The sequence below is a fragment of the Pelodiscus sinensis genome, chromosome 29 (genome assembly GCF_049634645.1).
Source record: "Pelodiscus sinensis isolate JC-2024 chromosome 29, ASM4963464v1, whole genome shotgun sequence".
In the NCBI taxonomy this organism is placed as follows: Eukaryota; Metazoa; Chordata; order Testudines; family Trionychidae; genus Pelodiscus; species Pelodiscus sinensis.
In genome coordinates this window covers 11,952,031-11,974,381 of record NC_134739.1, presented here as the reverse complement: position 1 = coordinate 11,974,381, position 22,351 = coordinate 11,952,031, and the positions used below count along the sequence as shown (strand labels likewise).

General features: G+C 43.6%; 1 protein-coding gene across 3 annotated transcripts in view; it reads right to left on the bottom strand.

The window, feature by feature from the left end:
- Positions 1-22,351, bottom strand: part of FBXL20 (F-box and leucine rich repeat protein 20) — an 85,976-nt gene that overhangs the window by 33,083 nt on the left and 30,542 nt on the right. For all 3 annotated transcript variants that reach the window (XM_075911392.1, XM_075911393.1, XM_006126214.4), the window contains 3 exons: positions 22,062-22,123; positions 7,099-7,153; positions 5-79 (listed from right to left, as the gene is read on the bottom strand). In XM_075911392.1, coding sequence (XP_075767507.1) covers positions 5-79; positions 7,099-7,153; positions 22,062-22,123 — 192 coding nt within the window. The remainder of the gene's footprint in view (positions 1-4; positions 80-7,098; positions 7,154-22,061; positions 22,124-22,351) is intronic.

Genomic DNA, 22,351 nt, shown 5'->3' with positions numbered 1-22,351 from the left:
ATACCTCAATATCCCTCTGGAAATCAAACAGGTCAATTCGCTGCCAGTTACTGCCATCCAGGGCCAGGACATTCCATGCCTTTATTGGGGAAAAAAATGTCAGTGCATGATTAATATGAAAAAAGGCTGGTGGGAATCTAGTTACAATTTTTTCCTTTCAGAAACAACATTGTGTCAAGTGAACAAGAACAAAATAATTACTGCAACTGATGAAAAACTCTAAGGTCAACAACATCAGATCAGACAAGACCTACCACAACTACATACTGTGCTCTTAATTCTCCTTATACCACGGAACACTTATGCACACAAGTCCCAACGTCTCATCGATACTATCTGCACACAAATGACATTTCCATTTATGGACCACTCAGCCTGGATTTTTTTATTTTGCGCTTTAGACAGGAGCTTTCCGACTGAAGAACGTAAACAGAGGTAACAAGGATCTCAAAGCATTTTACCAACATCTTACTATCAATGCGAGGTAGGTCAGTACCATGTTTTATGTTTCACAAAGGGGAAAACAGGCAGAGGCTAGAGGGTTGATTTCAGAATTGTGGAGCATCCACAGATTCCATGATGGCATGGAAGCTGTAGATACTCAGCACCTCTAAAAGGTATCACACCAGGAACAGAGCCCAGACCGCCTGACTCCTAGTGGGTTTTCTCTTAACAACAGACCACTCACTAGATCTTTTTCAGGCACTTTTGCTTCCTCAGTGACAATTGTGTTCAACTGCCAGTCCACCAAGTTTCCTGATTCCCCAGCCTTTCCTTTGATTCAATTCTTCGGTCACTTGACAATGTGGGATTTGTTGACAATTGAATTCCGAGAACCCGATCAAGGTCCATACTCACAGCATGGCATCACGGGTGCAGCAAGCAGAAGATGAAGAGGTTATGTGAAAAAGGAAACAAACACCAGTGTCCACACATTAGCAACAGCAGCAGAGAATGGTGAAGAGTCACAAGCAAAAGTAGTTTGCTCATGTTCAAGTCTTTAAGAGTCTCACACACGTTTCCACACCACGTGTATAGTTGTGATTTCTGAAGTGACGTGGAGCACCTGTATGAGCAAATCCAACTGGTGCACAATGGACACTGTTTAGAATTTATGCCTGGCACCAAATATGTTCTATTTAACTACAAAAGAAGCTAAAAGGAGTTATTACAGCACTGACTTAAAACGTGGAAACCGAGAATACTCAGAATGAAGGTAGACATTCAGTCCCTAATTCACATAGGCAGTAAATAGGCTCAAGAACAGAGGTTACACATCATACATGCTACAATAACCCAATAACAAAGAGGCAGGTCAAGACAGGGCCCTTAACTTTGCATTTCCTTACCTCTGTAAATTTTAAAATCAGAAGCCTAATTTTTTTCATGTTATGGTTTATTTTTATACCAGAAATCCTACTTTAGGAATGAAAACAATTTTCAGAGCACACATGATTTTCAGTCAGGTCAGTTACTTACTTGTAACCATAGTATTTAAAAATGAGCTTCTGCACATTCACATTTGTGGCATCAAGGCTCCAGCACTGCAAACTTCCAGAACCTTTTGGAAAGCAGTGTCCAATAGGGCTACTCCCTCCCCCCAAGGTTTCCACGGGTTTGAAAGGGCCCAACCCACCCATGCCTGGCTGTTCATTCCACTAATTCAGGACTCCTAATCTAAGACTCAAAGGTCGGCAGGAAGTGTGAATATGCAGAGTCTGATGTGAAAGATCTAAGTAAGGAACCTTCATTTCTTCTTCCAGTGGCTTCTACATATCCCAACTGCGGGAGTTCTGCATGCAGAATGACCCTAGAAGGGGGCTGCTGAGTTGTAGATATACCAGGAAAGGAGATCTCAGCTCTGGATGTGAGGGCAAGAGAAGCAACTAGTCTTGCTCTCCCACAACAAACCTAAAGGAAGGGACATTTTTGCTCAGCACACGTATAGCTCCAGTGGAAGTAATGCAGCATGATGCTTCGAAGACAGAGTGAGGGCATTCAACAGCCACTCCCTTTGTTCAGGATGAGGTGTGACAATTCCAGGAAGTCAAAGCCCTGTGAAGTCATAATTGTGACACAGTGCAACAGATGAGCAACCTTTGGACCTAAGCAGACTGGCTCCTATTGTTGGTTCCTTTTCTCCAAGGGATTGGGAAACATGTAGATAAGCTGTGGCCCCAGACGATAACACGTTCTCTGAATATGCAGTCACACAGTACATTCAGGGAGGCAGGTAAAGGAGGTCCAGAGACAGACATTCTAGTGGTTTGAAAGAAAGGAAAATCACAGACATCTTAGACTGTTGTCTATACACAGATACCCAAGCATTCATGGACAGTGGTCACGACAGCAAGGCGTTTAATGGAACACTTGCTGCCATAGCTTGGCCAATTCATAATGTACATTTTTACTGAAAGAGGTGTTCTTTTACTCCAGTCAAAGCTATGTATAAAGGGACAGGTGTATGACTGTGACCCAGAAAGAGGTGTAGCACTCGCACTCCCCTGAAATAGGAGGAGTTCTGTTCTGGAACCCCGAGGTGAACATAAGGAATCTCATAGAGTTAGCATTTTTTCCCATGCAACACAACCTTACTGTCCACGTTATGAGATAGATGGTAAGTCTTGTTCACTCTGTGGTCAGGAAACAAATCTCACATTCCTCTACCTGAGGTGATGGAAGACTCAACTCTTAGCTGCAGCTGTTCCTTCCAAGAGGAGAGGAATCAAAGCTCTGTTTACTGAGAGTTCTGAAATTGCTGCTTCGTTAGACTCCCGATCTATTGCTTCCAAGGAAGGTTGCTCCCCCCCAGCACTGGCTCCTGCTCCCCCTCTTGCTGTGAGGGGGGGAGCGACTAGTCAAGGGCCCAGACGACTATCCGATAAGCTTTTGCTTATCGGATAGTCAACTAGTTGCTTAGATCCCAATTAAGGACCCAAGCAACACCAGATATATCTTCTAGTAAATTAATAAATGTGAGGATGGCTGGGACTAAGCAGATTCTATGGGAGAGAATGGGTTTGAGTACAATTAAGCATCCAAGTGGGTACAATCTGGAGCTCATGGAATAATCAAATCGCCACAGCCAGCCCTACCACTGCAGGCTCCTGGCTGCTCGCCCTGCCGCCATGGGCTCCTAGCCACCAGCAGGATCCTGACCACTGGCCCTGCTCCTGGAGTCTCTTGGATTCCAGTGGGGTCCCAGCAGGTGAGTTTTATCGTTATAGTAACCAATAAGCATCAGCTTATTGGTTAAACTCTACCATCCCTAGTCAACACTAAAAATTAACTTGGAAAAAAAAATAATTAAGGGATTTCAGGGAGATTTGGACATTTCTCCTTAGTAAGTCCAATCCAAAACATGATTAGATATCAATATTTCTCCACATGCTTAGGTTACGGGAGCGGAAAAGGGTGACCATGCCCCCAGCTGAAGCCCTGAAGCTTCCTATTCACCCCTGCTCCTTCACACACTTACCTCCCTCCAGTCATACCTGTCATGATTGACACAGGAGTGCATTCCCTCTTCTCCTGGCTTTTACCCTGACAGATGCTGCATGGACTTGCAATGCAGAGAAAGAGAGACACATGATTGCTCGGAGATTGGTCAGGAATCGGGGCTGAGGAGGATAACTGTACCGAATAAGCATGATATGCCAAGACCAGCACTTCCTCTGTCATCACCATGGCTATGGAGGCCTCAATATGTACTGCAGGTTTGGTCTTCGTTGCCCGTTTTGATTTTGCTGGCATTGGTGGGTGCTAGGAATGGATTCCAGCACAAGGCTGAGGAGATGCAGCCTTTGAGGCGGATAGGACAGGTGGTGCCAAAGTTGGAGCAGCAAAATGAACTGTGGGGACTGTGCAGAGGACTTTGGCACGGAGACGAGTTCCAGTACCCACAATGAGCCCAGAGTATCCGGTGTAGGCCTGGAGAAGTCAGACGAGCCCAAAGCCTGAAGTTTCTCTCTTCTAGTGCCAGGAGTAATAATGGCACAGCAAACTGCACACGGGGATACTGAGACATTCTCACGCAGACAGAGAAGGCACTGACCACAGGAATCTAGTATGACTGCGAAGCAGGAGGTGCATTTCTTGAAGCCCTTATGAGGGTTCATGTTCCAAGAGGGCCCAACCAGGACAAGGATTAGATGTGTGATAGCTAAACTATCCTAGGCTACCGTAACCACAAGAAAAATAAGCCAAACCAAGGAAACAAAGCTGAGTTCTGTTTACACTGGGCTGCAGAGGAACTGAGGCAGCTGGGGCATGCACTCCCTTATGGAGAGTAGGACAAGTCCATCATTTTCATGAGAGCTCTCCTGTTTCCCCAGAGGAAAAGGTTTTACAAAGCAGTTCCACGCTCAGTATCAGGGGTGCCATATCGCTCCAGAGGGAATACACAGAATCCCACAAAGAACCACCCATTGTTAAAATTTCTCCTCCTTAAGAAAATGCACTTGGCAAAATATTTCTGTAGTGCCATTTTTGCTCACTTGAAAAAGTGGTTTTTTAAGAGAAGAAATTGACAGGCTTTTAAAAATATGTATTACTTACTCTATGAGTGAGACCAAGTAATTGGAGGTTTATAGCTTGTGTTTATTAAACACAAAATGGTATATTAAAGTAATGTCATAATTGCCATTTTAAACACACAAGAGTCAGGAAATATAAAGCTATATTCTCATAACATCAGCAACTCTACCATCATTCTATTTATAATACGTAAGCCATGCACTGAAGTTAGCATTGCAGTACGATGAAATACTTCTTGTTGTATGCACAAAAGAACAGAGTTTACAGCAGTTGATGGAACCACAACAGAGTTCTCTAATTCCTGTGCATTTAACATTTCAATCATGATACTGCTTTCACGTCCAGTTTTTCATTTCATTACTTTTTTTCCTTCTTTGGGAAAATAGGAAGTGGAAATAAATATGCCAGGGGTCTTAGTTCATGGCACACAATCAAATGATGCACATCGTACTCTGTGATCCAGTGAGAGTACTATACATTTACATATGAGTTAGATGAGGGGCAGGCAAAATACAGCCCGTGGGCCAGATCCAGCCTGCCCTGATACTCTGGGTCACCAACGTTCCACAGGATCCTCAGGCAGGCTCCCTGCTGCCATGCACCGACACGCTGCTTAAAGCAGCTGGCTGCAGGAGCCAGAGTGTGCGTCTCTGTGCCATGCGTCCAATGGGAAGGGAGCTCCGTGTGCTGCCCCTGCCCCAGCACAATCCTTGCAGCTTCCATTGGCTGGAAACTGGCCAATGGGAGCTGCCTGAGCTGTGATTCTGGTATAGGCAGGAGGAGGTTGACACCTGGGGCAGATGTGCAGGAGGGAATGCAGAGACTTGGGTTGTGACCCTGGGGCAGGGAGTTGGGGCATGGGAGGAAGTGGGGTGCCAGGTACAGGCTCTGACCAGGAGGCGCTTACTGTAGCAGGTAGATCCCTACCCTCAAAACCCCGACCCCGAGGGGCGAGCTGGCAAACACACGTGCTGGCCCCAGGAGCCAGCCACTTTGAGCAGTGCATGGGGATGCAGCAAGCAGGGAGCTACTCCAAGGGTCCCTCTAGATAGTAGGCAGGGAGGCGCCTTCTACAGTAAGCGCTTCCTGGTAAGAGCCTGCAACTGGCACCCCACTGTCTCACCCCCCAATTCCTGCCCCAGGTCACAACCCAAACCCTCTGCACCCCCTCTTGCACCTCTCCTCTAGGTCAGAATCCTCTCCTGCACCCAGACCCCCTCCCAGACCCTGCACCCCCCATCTATACCTCCAATCCCCAGCTTCAGGTCTCAACTCCGTCCTTCACTTAAACTCCCTCCTAGGCCTCATGCCGCCTCCTGCACCCCAATCCGCTACCAAGAGTTCCCTCATGCACCCAACCTCCATTACAAATCTAGTAGGGCCCATGACTATGACCATCATGCTTGGGAGTTGGGTGGTGTGTTCAATTGCAAATAAAAACATTTATGCTACAGCTTTTGTATTATATAGGACTACTGAGAATAACGGCAAATCCATGGAAAGTGTATCATCAAGTGGACCCAAAACTATCCAGCTTTGTCTTAAAGAGTCAGCAGATACTGGGATTGACCAATAAGGTAATTCCAATGTACTAGCGACTCCACGGACAAAAGAATTTTTATATAAGCATTTAGAACATGACTAATTTATGTGATTCATTATGGTCATTTTTCTGTGAACATGGTATGTGTCTTGTTAGATGATAGCAAGATAAAAAGCAGAAATTCTGGTCAAGAGCCCATAAAACAGGTCTAGTAGCTATGGTTGAGTTGGCATTTGGGTTAGTGGGAGTTGCACACCCATCTTCCCTCCAGGAGTCTCCAGCTGAAGTATGTTTGCAGAATTGCATCAAGTTACAAATTACTTTAGCAGTTAAACACTGAATGAAATACTCAGTTCTCCTTCCATCTCTATTTGCATTGGCTATTGGAGCAGATTAACTGTTCACTGAGCTCTCTTCATGGTGTTCCAGTTAATTAATGAACATGGTACATCTGCATTAAACCCCCCAGATGTTAGCACAATTCATTAAAAAACATTATTAGCTAACGTGAATTGAATACATTTGCTCCTATTGAGAGCAGCCTTTCTATACCCAGCCAAAATGTTTAGAAAACTTTTTTTAATTGATTTTAACTGACTTTTCTTCAATGGGACCTTAGCAGCCACCAAAGGGATATTGGATATTAAACCACCTTCATGGCTGTGGTAAATATTGGGGATATTAAAATTCAGGTTTTTTGGTTTATATGGGGGGGGGGCGCTTGTCACTTCCTCACCCCATCCTATGCTGCTGCCTCTGTATCAGGAATGCAGGGAGACTTTGTGTGCAACTGTTTAAATGTGTACTTTACCATATCCCTAGTAAATACCAGAAACTCCTGGCATCACTAGATTAATCACAGAGAAAGAGGACTATATACACACAGCTGAGACATTCTGTGACCAGAGTTTTCTGGTATGTCCTTCCCAATCTGAGATAAAAAGGGCAATCTGGAAATATCAGTCAGAATAAGAGGAAAAAGTGCTGATAGATTTTAAGTGACACATATCGATTCTTACCCTGGAAACCTGAGCACAACGACACAGAGTGACCACATCCAGAAAAGAGAATATTCTGTAAAGAAAAGAGAGACAAACTTTCTTTATAAAAAGGTATTTTGGTTGTTTGCATCTAAAATAAAATGAATGTAGAAAGCTTAAAAAAACCCTTGAAGATACAAAACTACTTTGCAATCCAGATGAAAGCTTGACGATAAATAAAAGTGCAGACCAAGCAGTTAATAAATGAAAGAGAGTCCCAGATACTGGACTGCTATGAAATATTTAATCTTGTACCTTTTAGTGTTTGCTGACAGAGCGAAACAAACAATTATATATCAAAACAGATGCTTACTGCTAACCTTGTATCTCAGCAGCCAGAATTGTTCAATTAGCCACGGAAATAGCAGGATAAACTGTTACAGTTCAACACAAGAGAACAGTTGTACAAATTTTGTATACTAGTGAAAAATCCCTTCACCCTTAACACAAGAAATGACTAAAAGCCCTGTTGTGCTCAAGCCCAAGGATGCGATGGAAGGCGTATCTTGCTTTGAAACAGCAAGGCAAGTGCAATTTGCATAAAGTCCGATGAGTTCATTAGTGCACCTGTGTAACTAAATTGTGTAAGGAGTGAGCAGGCTACATGGAATGCTGTCCCTTTGCATTAGGGCACTCCTAAGGATTAAGACCAGCTTGGTGCACAGCAGTCCATCTTGCCCTATTTATCAGAAACCTACAAGCAGATTGTTGTGCTCTTATTTTTCATTGGGCTCAGCTTTTCTACTCTTCAGTCATTTAGGCATCTATATACCTATATCTATATATTACAGTGTGTGTGTGTGCTCTGTCTGTGAGTCCATTTGTTTAAGAACTCCTCCTAACCATGAAGAGCTAGGATCACTACATTTTGTATACAGCTTTCTTTTATCTTGACTTAAAACAAGGTCAGAGTTTGCCCGTGTGTGGCAGGAAAACAGGAAGTGCCTGGAATGGGATTGTTTTCCATAATGTGGAAAGGGAGGGGGCTGATTGGAGAGACAGCGATACTGCCGAGTGACCACTGGGGGCAGCTGCACCAGCAGGAGATTGTCAAGCTGGGGACAGGGTTTCACTTTGCTGGCCACAAGACTGAGTAAGTGTCCCCATGCCTCACACAGTGCCGGACCACAGTTGGGCAACATAGCTCCACGCCGCCAGAGAGGCTGGACGCCAGGAATCACAGCCTGCCCCCGGTCTGGAGGAGACACCAGGAACCACAGCTCGGCCCCGGACCAGCTGCTGGCTGTCAGGGGGACCCTGCTTTGCCTCCCGGACCAACTGCAGGGCAGAAGAAGGGGGGCATGGGAGGGAGGGGGCAGCCCTCAGAGCCCCCTGGACCAGTTGCAGGGTAGGGGACAGCTAGAGGACAGGGTGGGCCCGTAAAACCCTGGCCTCCCCCCTGGACAATTTGAAAGCCTGGTCAGCCCCCATAGCTCTGGCCCTCCGGGAGAAGCTGCTGCAGAAGCAGAGCCACCCTCACCGATATGGGCAGCCCTGGCAAACTCCACTCCTCCTCTCCAGTCTCCCAGTCCCTTGCCCTGACTCCTGCACCCCCACCACCTGCATTGAGTCCTCCCCACACCCAACTCCCTGCTCTGAATCCTTTCATCTCCCAAACTCCTTCCTATTCAATCATTTAAACAACAAACATTAATACAGTTAAGGACCTGAGCAATGCCAGGTATTTCTGCTAGTATACAAAAAAAAGTTCCAAATCCACTTAAACTCTCGAGGAAATAAGCAGTTTATCAACATTGTTTGGGAGCTAGAATAAGTCAGATGAACAGCAAAATTAGGAAGGAAATCAAAATAGTAAATACTTATGATAGCAACAATGAAATTGAATTGATCACAAGTTCAATCGTTTATTGCAAAAATAATATTTAGTTAAGAGCAAAGAGAGAATACATACTCATGCATATATGAAATTTGTGTGTTAATATTTAAAGTTTGAGATTTTAGAAAAAAGGAAACTTATTAATACTTGCATTGTAAGTGTTCAAGGGATAAGCTATTTTGTTCCATTACTTGAACGGGTAACTATTTACAAGGTATGTTCAGTTTACTTTCATTCAAGGTGTCTTTGTTATTAGAGTAAGAGTTAATACAAGATTAGACACATCTTTGACTAACTTAACCCTATTCACCCTCAGATTTTCTCTACTGCACAGGAATCTGTAGGTCAACTGAAATATTAAATTGCAGACATTTTTGCACACAATTCATCTATTTTTTCTTGTTACCAAACGGGATTGGTTTTATTGTGGAAATATCTAAAGAATATTTTAAATCTTGTGATTCCAGTTCTAGTGTTCTATGACTATGATTATGATGCAGGCTTTACTAGGCAGGAATATGGTTAGAAAATGTAACCGTTTCAAAGTGCATTAAGAAGACTCGGAGCTTCATAAACATACGTATTCCAGCACATTAAGCTAACCCAGGAAATTAAGGTTGTCTAGAGGATCCACTGACATGTATGGCACAACTAGATGGGGAACCTAAAGACTGAATGTACCCCAATGCAGCTGGAAGCTATTGCTATACTGTTGAGAGACTCGCACCGGGAGGGACTTGGCACTGGAGCAGAGGGCATTGTCAGACTCGGACAAGGATTTGGAAACCCTCCAGCAAGCTACTTCCCTCCTTCACTCCTCTGAGTTTACTTCAGAATCCTCCTTTTCACCTCCAAACCTCACCAACTTCTGACCTGTCTCCAATCAGCTAAAGAGGAAGCTGAAAAGGAGCAGGAGTGAAGAGAAGGCAAAGACTGATACAGTACAACTCCACCAGGCTCCTATTTAGAGTAGATGCCTGACAAATCTCTGCCTATTGCTTGCTGGTGGTAGGCACAGACACTGCAACAGTTGGGACCACAGAGATTCTCAAATGAGCAGTCCTTTAACATAAACAGGAGGGGGCTGGTAGCACGACATTCTTGAGGGGGTATCCATTGCTCTAGATTTCCCTTACGTCCATTGTTTGACAGTCTGGAAGGCCCAGCGAAAGGGGTAGGGGGAAGGAAGGGGACAACTGTCCAAGGCCCAGGAGATTTTAAAAGGCCTATGGGTCCTCTGCCACCAGCGATAGTGCAGCAAACATAAGGCAGGCTTCTCACCTGCCCTCGCTCCACACCACTCCTAGAAGCAGCTGGTACCATCCCTGCGGCCCTAAAGAGGGGGCAAGGGTTTCCGCAGCTACTCCACCCCAATCGCCAGCTCTGCAGCTCCCATTGGCCAACAGCGGCCAATGAGAGCTGCAAGGGTGATGTCTGTGGACAGCAGCATGTGGAGGCCCCTTGTTCCCCACCCCTCCCACCCCGGCCTAGGAGTTGCTGCTAGAGGATGTGCCAGTCACTTCTGGGAGCTGCCCACAGTAAGTGCCAATCCCCTGACTGCCTCCTGCACCCCAACTTCCTGCCCCAGCCAGCGCCTGCACCCAGCCTCCCTCCCAGAGCCCACACCTCTTCCCACAAGCAACCCCCCTCCCAACCCAATCTCCCTGCCAGAGAGCACCCTACACCCTAAAGCTTTGAGCCAGCCTAGGGAAAGTGAGCGAAGGTAGGCATAGGAGCGAGAGGAGGGAAGGAGCGACAGGGGGTGAGGCCTCAGAAAAGGGATTCATGGAAGCATGGCGCAGTAGGTAGGACAAGAGTCTCTGCACCACTAGACAGTTGGCAACCCTACCAGGCAAGTGTGTACAAGACTGCCCTGGGTACCAGCATCACAGACACAGCCAGACCTTGTCCACGCAGGCACAGCTTGTCTCTCCATGGGGGCCCCCATGGACTGTTCTGTCCAGAACTGCTCTCAGAGGGCCCGAACCCTGGATATAGTGACCTTCACGGAGATCCTGCAAAACTCAGTTCTCCCCTGCCCAAGAGAGTCTTGGGTAACAGATGGGAAGACTGATGAGCTAACTGACGAGAAGAGCCACAGCACGGTTTGGGAGACATTTGGAGTTGACAAAATATTGCTGGCACTTTGTTTTTCTTTGGATGATTTATAAGCCCGGTGAGATCCCTGGGCTAATGTGTTACTGAAACGGTTTTATATTAATTGTGTAATGTATCCACAGTCTGGGATAGCTGTAGAGAATAAATACCACAAAGGCAGCGGTAAAGCTGGGGGGGGAGGCACTTAAAATAATGAACAAACGTGTACTGCTAACAAATTCCACTTTACACCATGGAAGGATTAGGAGGAGTTATCAAGGCCGCTGCTTCTGCCAACACGCCAGCTGGTCAACACAGTTTATGAACATTAATGTGCATACTTTGTATTCAAAGTAATCTGTAAGTAGCAAAGCCAGGGGGCTGCAATTTTTCAGAAGTGGAGACTGGCAAGGTAGAATGATATGGTACAGCAAAGAGCATTATCAAAACTTTGACATCATCATCATCATCAGTGGAAGCATGTCTGCTGACTTCCTCGAAAGGAAATAAGCTATTCATCACATCCATGTCTCATAAAAACAAAAAGTAATTCCCAGACTTGGGCCTCGCTGGAGGTCTCATTTGCCAGCGTGCTGAAGGCCACCCTCATTAGCCATTTTGTTTAGCTTTGCTGTAGGAAATAGGATTGCAAGCCGTTGTTTTCATTAACCTTGTGACCTCTGGTGCTCAACAACTCTGTGCTAGCTGTTAAGTAGCTCTTTCCCAGAGGACGGAGAAGGGGAGCGTTGCAAGGATGTGGCAGAATCAGAAGAAGCCAACAGCAGAGCACTGAGTGTTTTTTAAACAAAGGGGGTAAGGCCTTGTCTGCAAGGGAAAGGGTTTTCAGTGTGTTTTCCCCTGCTAACACTACAGCAAAGGAGGGTTTCCACACAGCTTTATTTATGCTGGCTACAGCTACTTCCCTTGTGAATCAGTGCACCCACAGTTCTGCGTGCTTTTTTTTCTTTTAATAACCACCCAACATTCTGGGCGTATATCCCATGGTGCAATGTGCTGCCACTGGATTCTACATCTTCGATGACTTTTCTCCACGCACTGTGAAATGCTGACTGGAATTCAGTGGCTTGGGGGGTCAAACAAACTCCCATCATGCCCCTCCTGACATCCCATAATTCATCTGTTTTCTGCAAGCCAGTACCATTTTCACACAGCATGAAGGAAACACTGCTGAACACAGCGATCTGCACCAGAATAAGGAGGGTGAAGAAGGACTGCTTATTACAAAACTGGTCTAGAAGAGGAATTTGAAGCTCGAAAAGAGAAACAACAAATCAGACACTTACCAAGTTCTCTCTTACTAACATAGGCAGTCAGAGGAAAGTGAGGGAGGTTTGCGGCTACTTCATCCTCTCACCCATGGAGTGACACAGGGCAATGTACTCTGCTAATCAGAACATTTCAATCTCCTGTGCACAGGGCACACGCACACCTGCAGCTCTGGTCCTAATGTGGTTTTCATTATTACACACAGCTCTGGCTCCAGAATACCTTGTTTGAAAACTTTTAATAAATCCTCAGCATACAAATATCTTCCCTCAAATGAAGTGCTATTTTATAGTATGACATCAGTCAATGTATCGGCTCTCAGGGAAGACTATGGAAAAGAGGAAGTTCTCTTCTTGTCTCTGGGTTCATGAAGCACTAGTATCTGTATCTACAGGGACACAACTAAATCACCAGGCAAGCTCACGATCCACAAACTATAATTCTTCCTCTAAAGAAAGGCCAAGCCACTAATACACATTCTGTAACAGAATTGTTAGATATCTGTTAAAGTCGTACCATGTCCCTCTCCTTCCCTTCCCCAAGACAGAATAAAGGACGCTGACAATTGCCCTTCTTTCCCCTTGAGGATACACATCTGAGGCCAGAATACACACAAAAGCACGTGAAAAATTCTCCTGTTCCTAAAAGTCCATGTCTATATGATCCAATATACTTAAGATTACAGGGCTCTTAATCTTACTTTTCATCTCTCCTGCCACACCTCCCTCAATAGCCTTCCTGCACTCTTGTAAGATTTGTGACGGCCCTAGCTAAACTGGTTGCTTGGGAGTGGTTGCCTGACAATGACTTCATGGGCAACAAACAATGAATTTAAAATCATGCTCTTACATAGCAAATAAGATTACTTCTAAAAAAAGGAAGAAGAAGAAAAGGACTTCTCGAGGCTGTCTGCAGTACTCTTCCCCTAGTCTTTTCCCCTACTCACTGATACCAAAGAATAACTCAGCAGAATCAAGCTATTACAAATACTGTTTCAGCAACAGGCTCTACTATGCTGTGCACTTTGGCTGTTTCAAGACTTGGTTCCAGCCTGTAGTACCTCATCATTAATGGAGAGAACACTGGAGCCCACAATTTCCTGTGGGTGACCTGAAGTTATTTTACCACGGTAAATCCAAGGACAGGCTTTTCTCCTCAAAGAGAATGCTAGAGGGAATAAATCAGGTTGCCCTGCATGGCTAGGCAATGACAAAACAGGTTTCCTCCAATATACACACAGTATGGGTCATATTTAAATACTGGTCTCTCTCTTCACCCCTGTCTGAATTATGCAGTCTGCACAGTACAGGCAGCACAAAAAAAATCCACGGGCAGATAATCCAACACTCCTCAAAAATGTAATAAACATTTCTGTTAATATTGCATGACTGGTTTGAAAAGAGTACAACAGAAAAACAATCAGTGCAGTCAAAAATTTGGACGAGACCTATCTAGGCCCTTCCTAGATATACTGCAATATTCGTATATTAAAAAGAGCCACCTCTTGGTGTTGATCCAAATTATTTTGGAGGATATGCATCAGAGCATGAAAGTGTTACACAAAGCATCCTTCTAGTTCCCTATATAGCTCTAAATTGTTATTTACCAAGCTAATAAAGATAGTTATTAGTTGGAATCAAACTCTGAGAAGCTGCCAAAAAGTTAGCAGGTTATTTAATAGTGTATCTGCATGAAGACTCTCCTCGTTTTTGCCTTATTGGATGAGTAAAATCAGCTATAATTTCAAACCGTCATGAAAATACTCATTTTGTTTTTAAGTTCTACACAGCATATTTATTTTGATGAAATACATCTGCTGACATTTGACTGTTCTGTTGTCACACTTGGCTTTTTCCCTCCTCACAGAGGAGTGGCAGCAAGAAAATAATCCATGCTTCCGCTCAAACAGTCATTGGAAGAGGGAGGCAGATGCTTATTCAGATATTATCAGCATTAAACTAAATCAAATCTGTTGGTTATGATAGAGATTAAGTAATTCTATTGAGAAACAACAAATTAAAACTATTCTTCAAAAACAGTAAGGACGGTGAGTGATACCGTGCCCCCATATTTTTATGGAAATGTGTTCTTGAAAATTAATACGCATGACTCTAATATGCTTTATGCAGAACAGGGCAAGTAATTTATCATTCAAGAGCTTGTGATTGCCTGTGTATTCTATTTGTGCGCATGTATCTTCTTGTATGTCAAGTTAGAAATATGAAGTGTAAACCTGTTTATTAATCTAGGTCTTTTAGCGAAAGTCAGTAGTGGTACTTATGGAACTTAATGGTATGGCGCTCAAGGCAAGGATATGTTTTTTTCCTGAAGCCTGGATTGTGGTTGACCTTATAAAGACAGGTGACCATGCCACATGGGGCTGGACTCCATCTTGAATTTTGTGTTCTTGCAGGGGAGGGATTGGGGAGAATGAACAAAGAGTTCCAGTCCTGGGGAAATTCTATTTAAAGCATGGGAGTCAAACATGAAGAGTCTTGAAGAGTTTAAAATTATAGCTGATTTTCTCATTCAATAAGTCAAAAAGAGAAGATTCTTCAGCTGGCCTCACAAACTATTCCCACTACAAGAGGATACATGGAGATACCTGGAAACAAATAACTTTAACAAGGGGAGAAGCCATTAGGCCCAGGTCAGAAAAAAGATCAGCTCTGGCCTGAAGAAATCTACTTGAAATAAGGACTAGGGTGTGAAATTATGATTTGTAAAATTTCTCTTAGTGTATTAGGCTTAGCTGGAGTGTTTTGTTTATTTTAGTTTAGTATCTGTCTATCATCACTTGCAACCACTTAAGTCCTATTTTTATACTTACTAAAATCACTTTTATTATCAAACCCAGTGTAAATAATTGTTACCTGAGGGAAGTGGGGGGGGGGGGGGGACACAACTGTGCATGTCTCTCTTTCATTGATCAAGAGAGCAAACTTTATATAAAACTTTGTATAAAACTTGTATACAGCCTAAGATAAATTTATTTGGGGTTTTGGTCCCTTTGGGGCTAGACTCTTGGGAGCTATCAAGTCCTCCCAGAGCTGAACTACTATCAATGTCTGTGTTACTCTACTGGAGGGCTGTTACTCCAACTCTGTGCCTTTGCGGAGGGGAGACCAGAACTTGTGGCCCAGCAGGACAATGTAGTGGGGCACCCCAGAAGGTACGTAGGTAGCTCAGTGGTATGATCAGCACATTGACTGACAGTCTCAAGAATCACACCCCATCACAAAGAGGGATTCAGACGAACTGTGAAAAGACAGGATACTGCCTGCTCCAGATGTCCTAGCACAGTCTACAGCAAGGCAAATAGCCACAATATATTCCATGAAGACATGTCCAACACATTTCTATAGTTCCAACTTCTTCAAATCCATTCAGGATTTTTTAAAGAGATTCCTTATTCTTTCCCATCACCACCATCATTGCCTTTTACTTCAAAGTATGCTGGATGAAGCCTCTTTAAAGATATACACCGGCAAAAGACTACCATCTGATTTATGGCCTTGGCCTGCAATCCTGCGAAATACTATTCAAGCAATAAGAACAGCCACGCTGGGTCAGACTAAAGGTCCATCTAGCCCAGTAGCCTGTCTTCAGACAGTGGCAGATACCAGGTGCCTCAGAGGGAATAAACAGAACATGTAATCATTGGGTGATCCATTCCCTTCCTATTTATTTGGTTCCTGTCGGCACAGACTATAGTTCGCTGCATCTCTCATTGGTAAACCATTCAATTGTGTTTCAGTCCTTCACTCTTTTGGAGCAGAATTAAAGCTACAGAAGGAGAAATTAACATGGAAGCACATACAAAACTGCCGTGCAATGTGCTGAGGGAAGGCAGGAGATAACGGGGCACAGAGGTGGCACAGAACCAGAAGATGAGAGGACTTCAAAGATGACTGACTTTATTGGTGAACCAATTTTGAAAAAGCAAACCTTAGGGCCCGGGAGACCAGTCCAAAGAAAGGTATATCTGAGAAATAAAAACTCCTTAGGAAATGAGTACATACCATTATTTCTCTAGGAAAAAAAAACCTCCTTCAGACTTCTAGATGGAATTTGGCCTATATTCAAAAGTCAATTGGCAGGTTGCCTTAACGTATAAATGCCCCCTTCTCAATGGACCATCGATACCATCATGTTAGATAGATAGTACAGATAGTCCTACTGGAACATAGCTAGTCTGCCAAAACAGATGTCTAAATCAACCACAACTAGTGCCAAAATGAAACATGAAATCACCTTTCAGAGTCAATAAGCCAGCTGTTGGCCTGTCTCAGGGAAGGAGTTTCTAAATTCTTGCTACACAAACCAAGCAGCTAAGCACCGTCCAAGTACAAGTTGGCAACGCTGCAGGAATGAGAAGAGGATGAACTGAATTCCATCTTTTGATGCTTTGACTCTTTTAAAAATGTACTTTGTTAAAAAAAGGTGCAAGCCTCTAAAAATTCAGCTGGCAATGGCAGAGAGAAGCAGCTGCATCAGGTATAGCAATATCATATGGAGGAGAGGGGAGGTGCAGAGACCCAGTCTGAGTACCTCAACCCTAATGCTCCATGGACTCAGATCTGTGCAGAACCCCTATGCTCTTTTGGTGCAGCAGGGCCCGGCTCATCCCACCCCACTCCAGCCATAGAAACTTGGGGGCAAAAACTGCCAAAAGTTGCCAGAGACTAGAGCAGAAACAGACAAGCAATTGATGCAGGGACATACAGACTCTGCTATCAACAGAATGGGGGTTAGGGTGGGAGAGTTAATATTTTTTAAATAGCTTTTGTTGTGGACATTCTTCCCCTTTTGCTGATTGGCTGTTCACTCCACTTTTTTCTGCCCCTTCCTTTGCAATCTCTTTACTCCAGCTTTACTTCCCATCTTCCATGTACCCCTTATTTCCTACTAGGGATGTCAAAATGCATTTATTAAGGTAAACATGTATCAGAGGCAGCAGTAAAGGAAGTTGGGAGGGGAGGGCGGCTCCCCAGGAGCCGGTGCGTGCTGGGAGCTGTCTTAAAAGCCGGCTCCCACCTGCCTTCTCCCTGCACTGCTGCCACGCTGATACCGAGATAGCAGTGCAGGGATTGGGGGGGACTGCATGTAACTGTGAAGGTTAACCATTTATACATATATACTTTTACACCCCTATTTCTACTATCCCCCCTTTTAATGTGACTCTACCTTCCTTGTCTTTTAAAATAATCCTCTCCCAACAAAACTCCACCCTGCAAAATTCAAAAAATTGGACTTAACATGGCTTCACAGTGTTCACCTGCTTGTATGTCACATCTCTCCCCTCAACCCTGTGTCTATATCTTGTTTATTTATATGGCAAATTCTTCAGGACAGCTCTATCTCTTAGGATATTTTGCAAAGTGCCTGGCACAATGGGTCCATAGGCACTACCATAATACAAAAATATTTGGGACAAACCTTAGAATTTGAAGGGAGATCGCAATAGCAAGCTCATATAGACTGATAATTACATAGTACAACTGGTTTCTCTTAAGAGGGATATACTCACAGAATGCTAGAGTCAAGTCACTATATTGTGGGCTTAGTCACTGGTTTAACATCTCCCCCTCAGGATTCAAAGGACATTGGCATTTAACAGATTTGTTCCCATAAAAGTTCAAATTAAGCATAGCTTTTTGGATTAAACAGGGGGCTGGAAATCACAGATTCTAAACCCAGAAGAGACCATTGTGATTATCTAGACTGACCTGTATAACAGGCCCCGAACTTCCTCCAAAAAGTTCTTAGCGCATGTGTCATGAATAGAAGCTGCTAAGGAGAATCTGACTTACCTGGAGAGTGAGAAAAAGGTTAAGCAACTGTGGGGATGCACCTAAGGGAGGGGGCTTCAGGCATTCAGCCAATGAAACGCAGACAGGAATTTCAAAACGAGGGAGGGTTTTTTTTCCCTCTCTTCCTTTGTTTTGAGATCAGAGCAGTTTTCCCTCAGGTAACAAGGGAGTCGGGTTCTCCCAGGAATGGATTCTTTGAAATGTGTAAGTAAGGAAAAGTTTAGATAGTCCATCAGATTTTATTGTTTTCCTTGTCTGGGGGTTTGGAAATCATGTCTGAGCTGGTTAATTGTTTTTCTCTTTTGTAACTAAGGATTACAACCTAGGGATTTCCCGAGTCTATTTCGCTCCATGACTTTTTAACACTCAGTCATTTACTATGCTTGCAACAGTAGTCTTGTTTTAATAATAAAAGTGTTTTCTTTTTGTTCTGATTAACCCATATTGGTTAATTTTTGTATCCTTAAACCTATGTGCCTAAGTTACCCGGGAGAAGCACAGCCCCATGGTTCTCCATGGATTACCTCTGTTTGTTTTCCCAACTCTAAGCAAAATGGAGATTGGGGTAGGGAGGTTCAAGTGACCTCTTCTCTGGAAAAGGTCTTATTTTATGTTTTTTATTTACACTTGATGCTGGCAGCAAACCAACTGTCATTCTTTTGGGTCTCAGAGAAACTGAGACCGGACAAGTTTGTCTCTGGGAGTTACAGAGACAGGATCTTACAGAGTTTATTCTGCTGGCCGGCCCCAAGTGCTAGGTTGGGGAATTGAGCCGTGACAGAATGTTTTTTAGAAAAAAAATCCCATATAGATTTAAAAATTAACCTTGGTAAATTGTTCCAATGGTTAATTACTCACTGTTCAATTTAACTTTTAATCTCTGCCTCCATTTCCTTATCTGTAGAAAGGGCAACGAATTCATTTCTATGTATTGAAAAAACTGTTTGGGTAAAGACCATCTGAAAGATGTAAAGTGCTGTAAGTCTTCACCCAAAACCTCAGCAACCAGGCAGGATGAGAGAATAAGAACAAAGTCATGCAGATTTCTACACTGTGTGGATGACAAGGCCCATTGTCTGCCCATTTTGCACCCTCCCACAACTGAAAGGGCTCAAGTGTAGTTTTTCACTTCAGAACCACATACAGTACATGAGACGTCAATACCATCCCCAGAACGGCCAAACTGGGAACAAGAAATTACTCAGCAGAGCTTCTTACACACACCCGTCTTTGTCTTGTAGACACTGACATTCATTTACAAGAGATCCCCCTAGATAAATGCATCCAAATCTCTTTCAAAGGTTGCAGTGTCAATCTGCACTAATTAATCTTCACAGAATGCAAACAGTGGATTCCAGCTCTCCAAACCCTTACTTATGAACTTTTAACGTGCATAAACCAGGGATGTGTCAGTGTACATGTTTAAACAGTTAACTGATAAGCCTGGGCTTATCGGTTAACATTCACGGTCACACAAAAGCCCCCTCCCTCCCTGCTGCCACTAAATCAGAGGCAGAAGCAGTGGGGGAAGGAGAGAGCAGGCGGAAGCTAGTGCTTGGGGAGAGCTGGCTTTTAAATAGGCTCCCCATGAAGTGCCTGATAGAGGCAGCAGTGTGGAGGGACAGCAAAAGCCAGTATGTGCGGGAAGCCAACTTTTAAGCTGGCTCCCTGCATGCACCAGCTCCCATGGAGCCGCCTCTCCCATGCGTGTAAATGTGTAACCACTGAAAATTTCAGCAGTTGTACATTTACAACCCCTCCCACACACACATTTTTTAACATCCCTATTATAAACTCATGCTTTTTCATTTTAAAAACCAAGTTTAGCATAACCCTGAACACAAACACAATTTACTGGCAGGTACGAAGGACAAATGACATTGGATGAAATACTAGTATCCTTTCCATACTAAAAACGCATCCAGCCCTGGGCCCTTTGTCTGAACTATTGATTCTATTTACTAACACAAGTGGAAATGTTTTTGTGAGTGTGAAATACCCTAGCAGACATGATCATAGAGAGAAAAGGAGGAACATCTAGGAGGAACTTCCAGTCACAACCACTTCCCTAGATTCGGAAAGGGCCTATTGACCCCTCTGAGACCTTTCCAGTCTGACCACTGTGTCAGAAATCTCAACCAAACTCCTTACTAGCCCTGATGCCTGCAACTTTCCCCTCCTCAAGGCCATTCAAATGCTGCTCCTAACATCTTTCTAGCTTATCACTGTGTCATCCCTTGTAACTTCCTCCACTGGAACAACTTCTCTTACAGTGAAGCAGACAAAATTCTTGCCTTATTAAAATCCTTTGCAAACTGGCCCCAACTTACTATACAGCCACTTATTTTATTGTGAGGGTAACTTCCTGCCCTCGCTATACCAATGATGCCACACTCACTCCTCCCATGCCACAGCTACACGTGGTAATTGGCTAAGAACCATTCACACAGCTAGTCTGTGCTAAGACATACTATATTTGTTACCCCAACCTCCTCATTTTCCTTTCCGGCTTAGCTCATCCACCCGTTGTGGTTGCCTTTTATACTGTAAGTTCTTTGGGACAGCAACTGCCATTTGCTAAGTGCATACACTGCTGATTCAAAAACAAATATCCACAACAGCAAGGAGAACGGAAAGTGTCAGCAGTGACCCACCCATCTGATAGAATATTCAGTTATTTCAGTTCAAGATTTACTCCCATATTAAGGCAGGTTTGCGATGCCAGTGGAGATGGTTGTGGAGAAAGTGATTCCCGATACAAGACACCTATGAAAACTCAAAGTTGGTGCTTTGAATGGTGGGTGCACCCCAATCTGTGGCCAGTAAACAACCAGAAATCACCTTTCAGAGGTGGCTAGTGAATGACACACTCACTACGTGATGAGGATGATATCAGTACATTTTTCCGGAGTGACTAAGTGACTTAAGAGTCCAAGTCCCATTGACTTTCATTAAAATCTCATAGGTGTTTTTTAAAGCTTTACCCCTCAGCTAATGGGATATCATGAGAAGTAATGAACATCCCAGATATTACATAACCTTTATTCATTTTATTTTAAGTAGGCTAGTGCTTTTTTCAGAGTCCAGGGCTCACCTCCAAAGACTTTAAACTACCATTAAATCTTGAATATCACTGAGCAATACTTACACGCATTTGAAGAAGTTTGCTCACTTTAATAATTCAGATCCTCAGCACAGACTGCCAGCTGCTATTCTCTACAAGCTATGCTCTAGCCTGAGCAAAGCAAGAGATGAAAAAGGGGAGACAAAAATTGTATTTTTTTCCAGATTTGAAAAATACCTGCCACTTAGGCTGCTCTAAGCTTGCAGTCCAGTAGTAAACCTGAAGGTGATCCTCACAGTGTAAGGAATAGATTGAGATACTAAACACAAGCTAGATTCCACAATACCATAACAAGAGTCCCATCTCATTAGATGCTGAGCATTCAACTCCTATTTACAGCAGCTGCAACTAAAAGTGTTCAAGTGGAATCCTGGGCATCTTCCAATAGTGTCTCACATTTTAAGTCTTTGGGAGAAACAAGTTGTGTAGGTTTTTTCAGGTGGAACATTTCACATTAACAAAATGAATATAGGCAGAGGGTTCTATTTTAGACTTTACTGATATTAGTTTTCATTGAAGGCCTTTCTACCTATGTGTTTTTCATCTATGAAAACAGGCAACCAGCACATTCATCAAACATTGTACAAAGACATGAAAAACAACAACAAAATATTTACCATAAATTATTGCTAATTCAGGCCTTTGATCAGCTTAGTGTGTGTTTATGGCTTGATAATTGAAGCAATCCATGTTCATAACTTATGAATGAATCAGCTAAATTAGCTATTGCTTGTAAACAGACACAAAGAAATTCTCCAGTTTCACAAATTGGAAGATAGCTTACCGAAGTAGCAGTTCTTTTGGAAGTTTTTTGTTGATTACTGCTTCGTCATTATTTGAGAACATCTGCAAACAAAAATAAACAGCTTAAACCACTTGGCCACCCTGTATGTTCAAAATAAATCATTACTTCTGGGAGCACAACTGCTGCTTAACAAGACAATTACAACTGAATCGACAGAGCCAATAAACTCTCGAACTTTGCTTAAGTTCTCAAATTCTAAGATTGAGCACCAGTGTGTGAGTGGCATTTTACAGGTTGGATATATTTTTGCTCAATTTGGTCAAAAATGC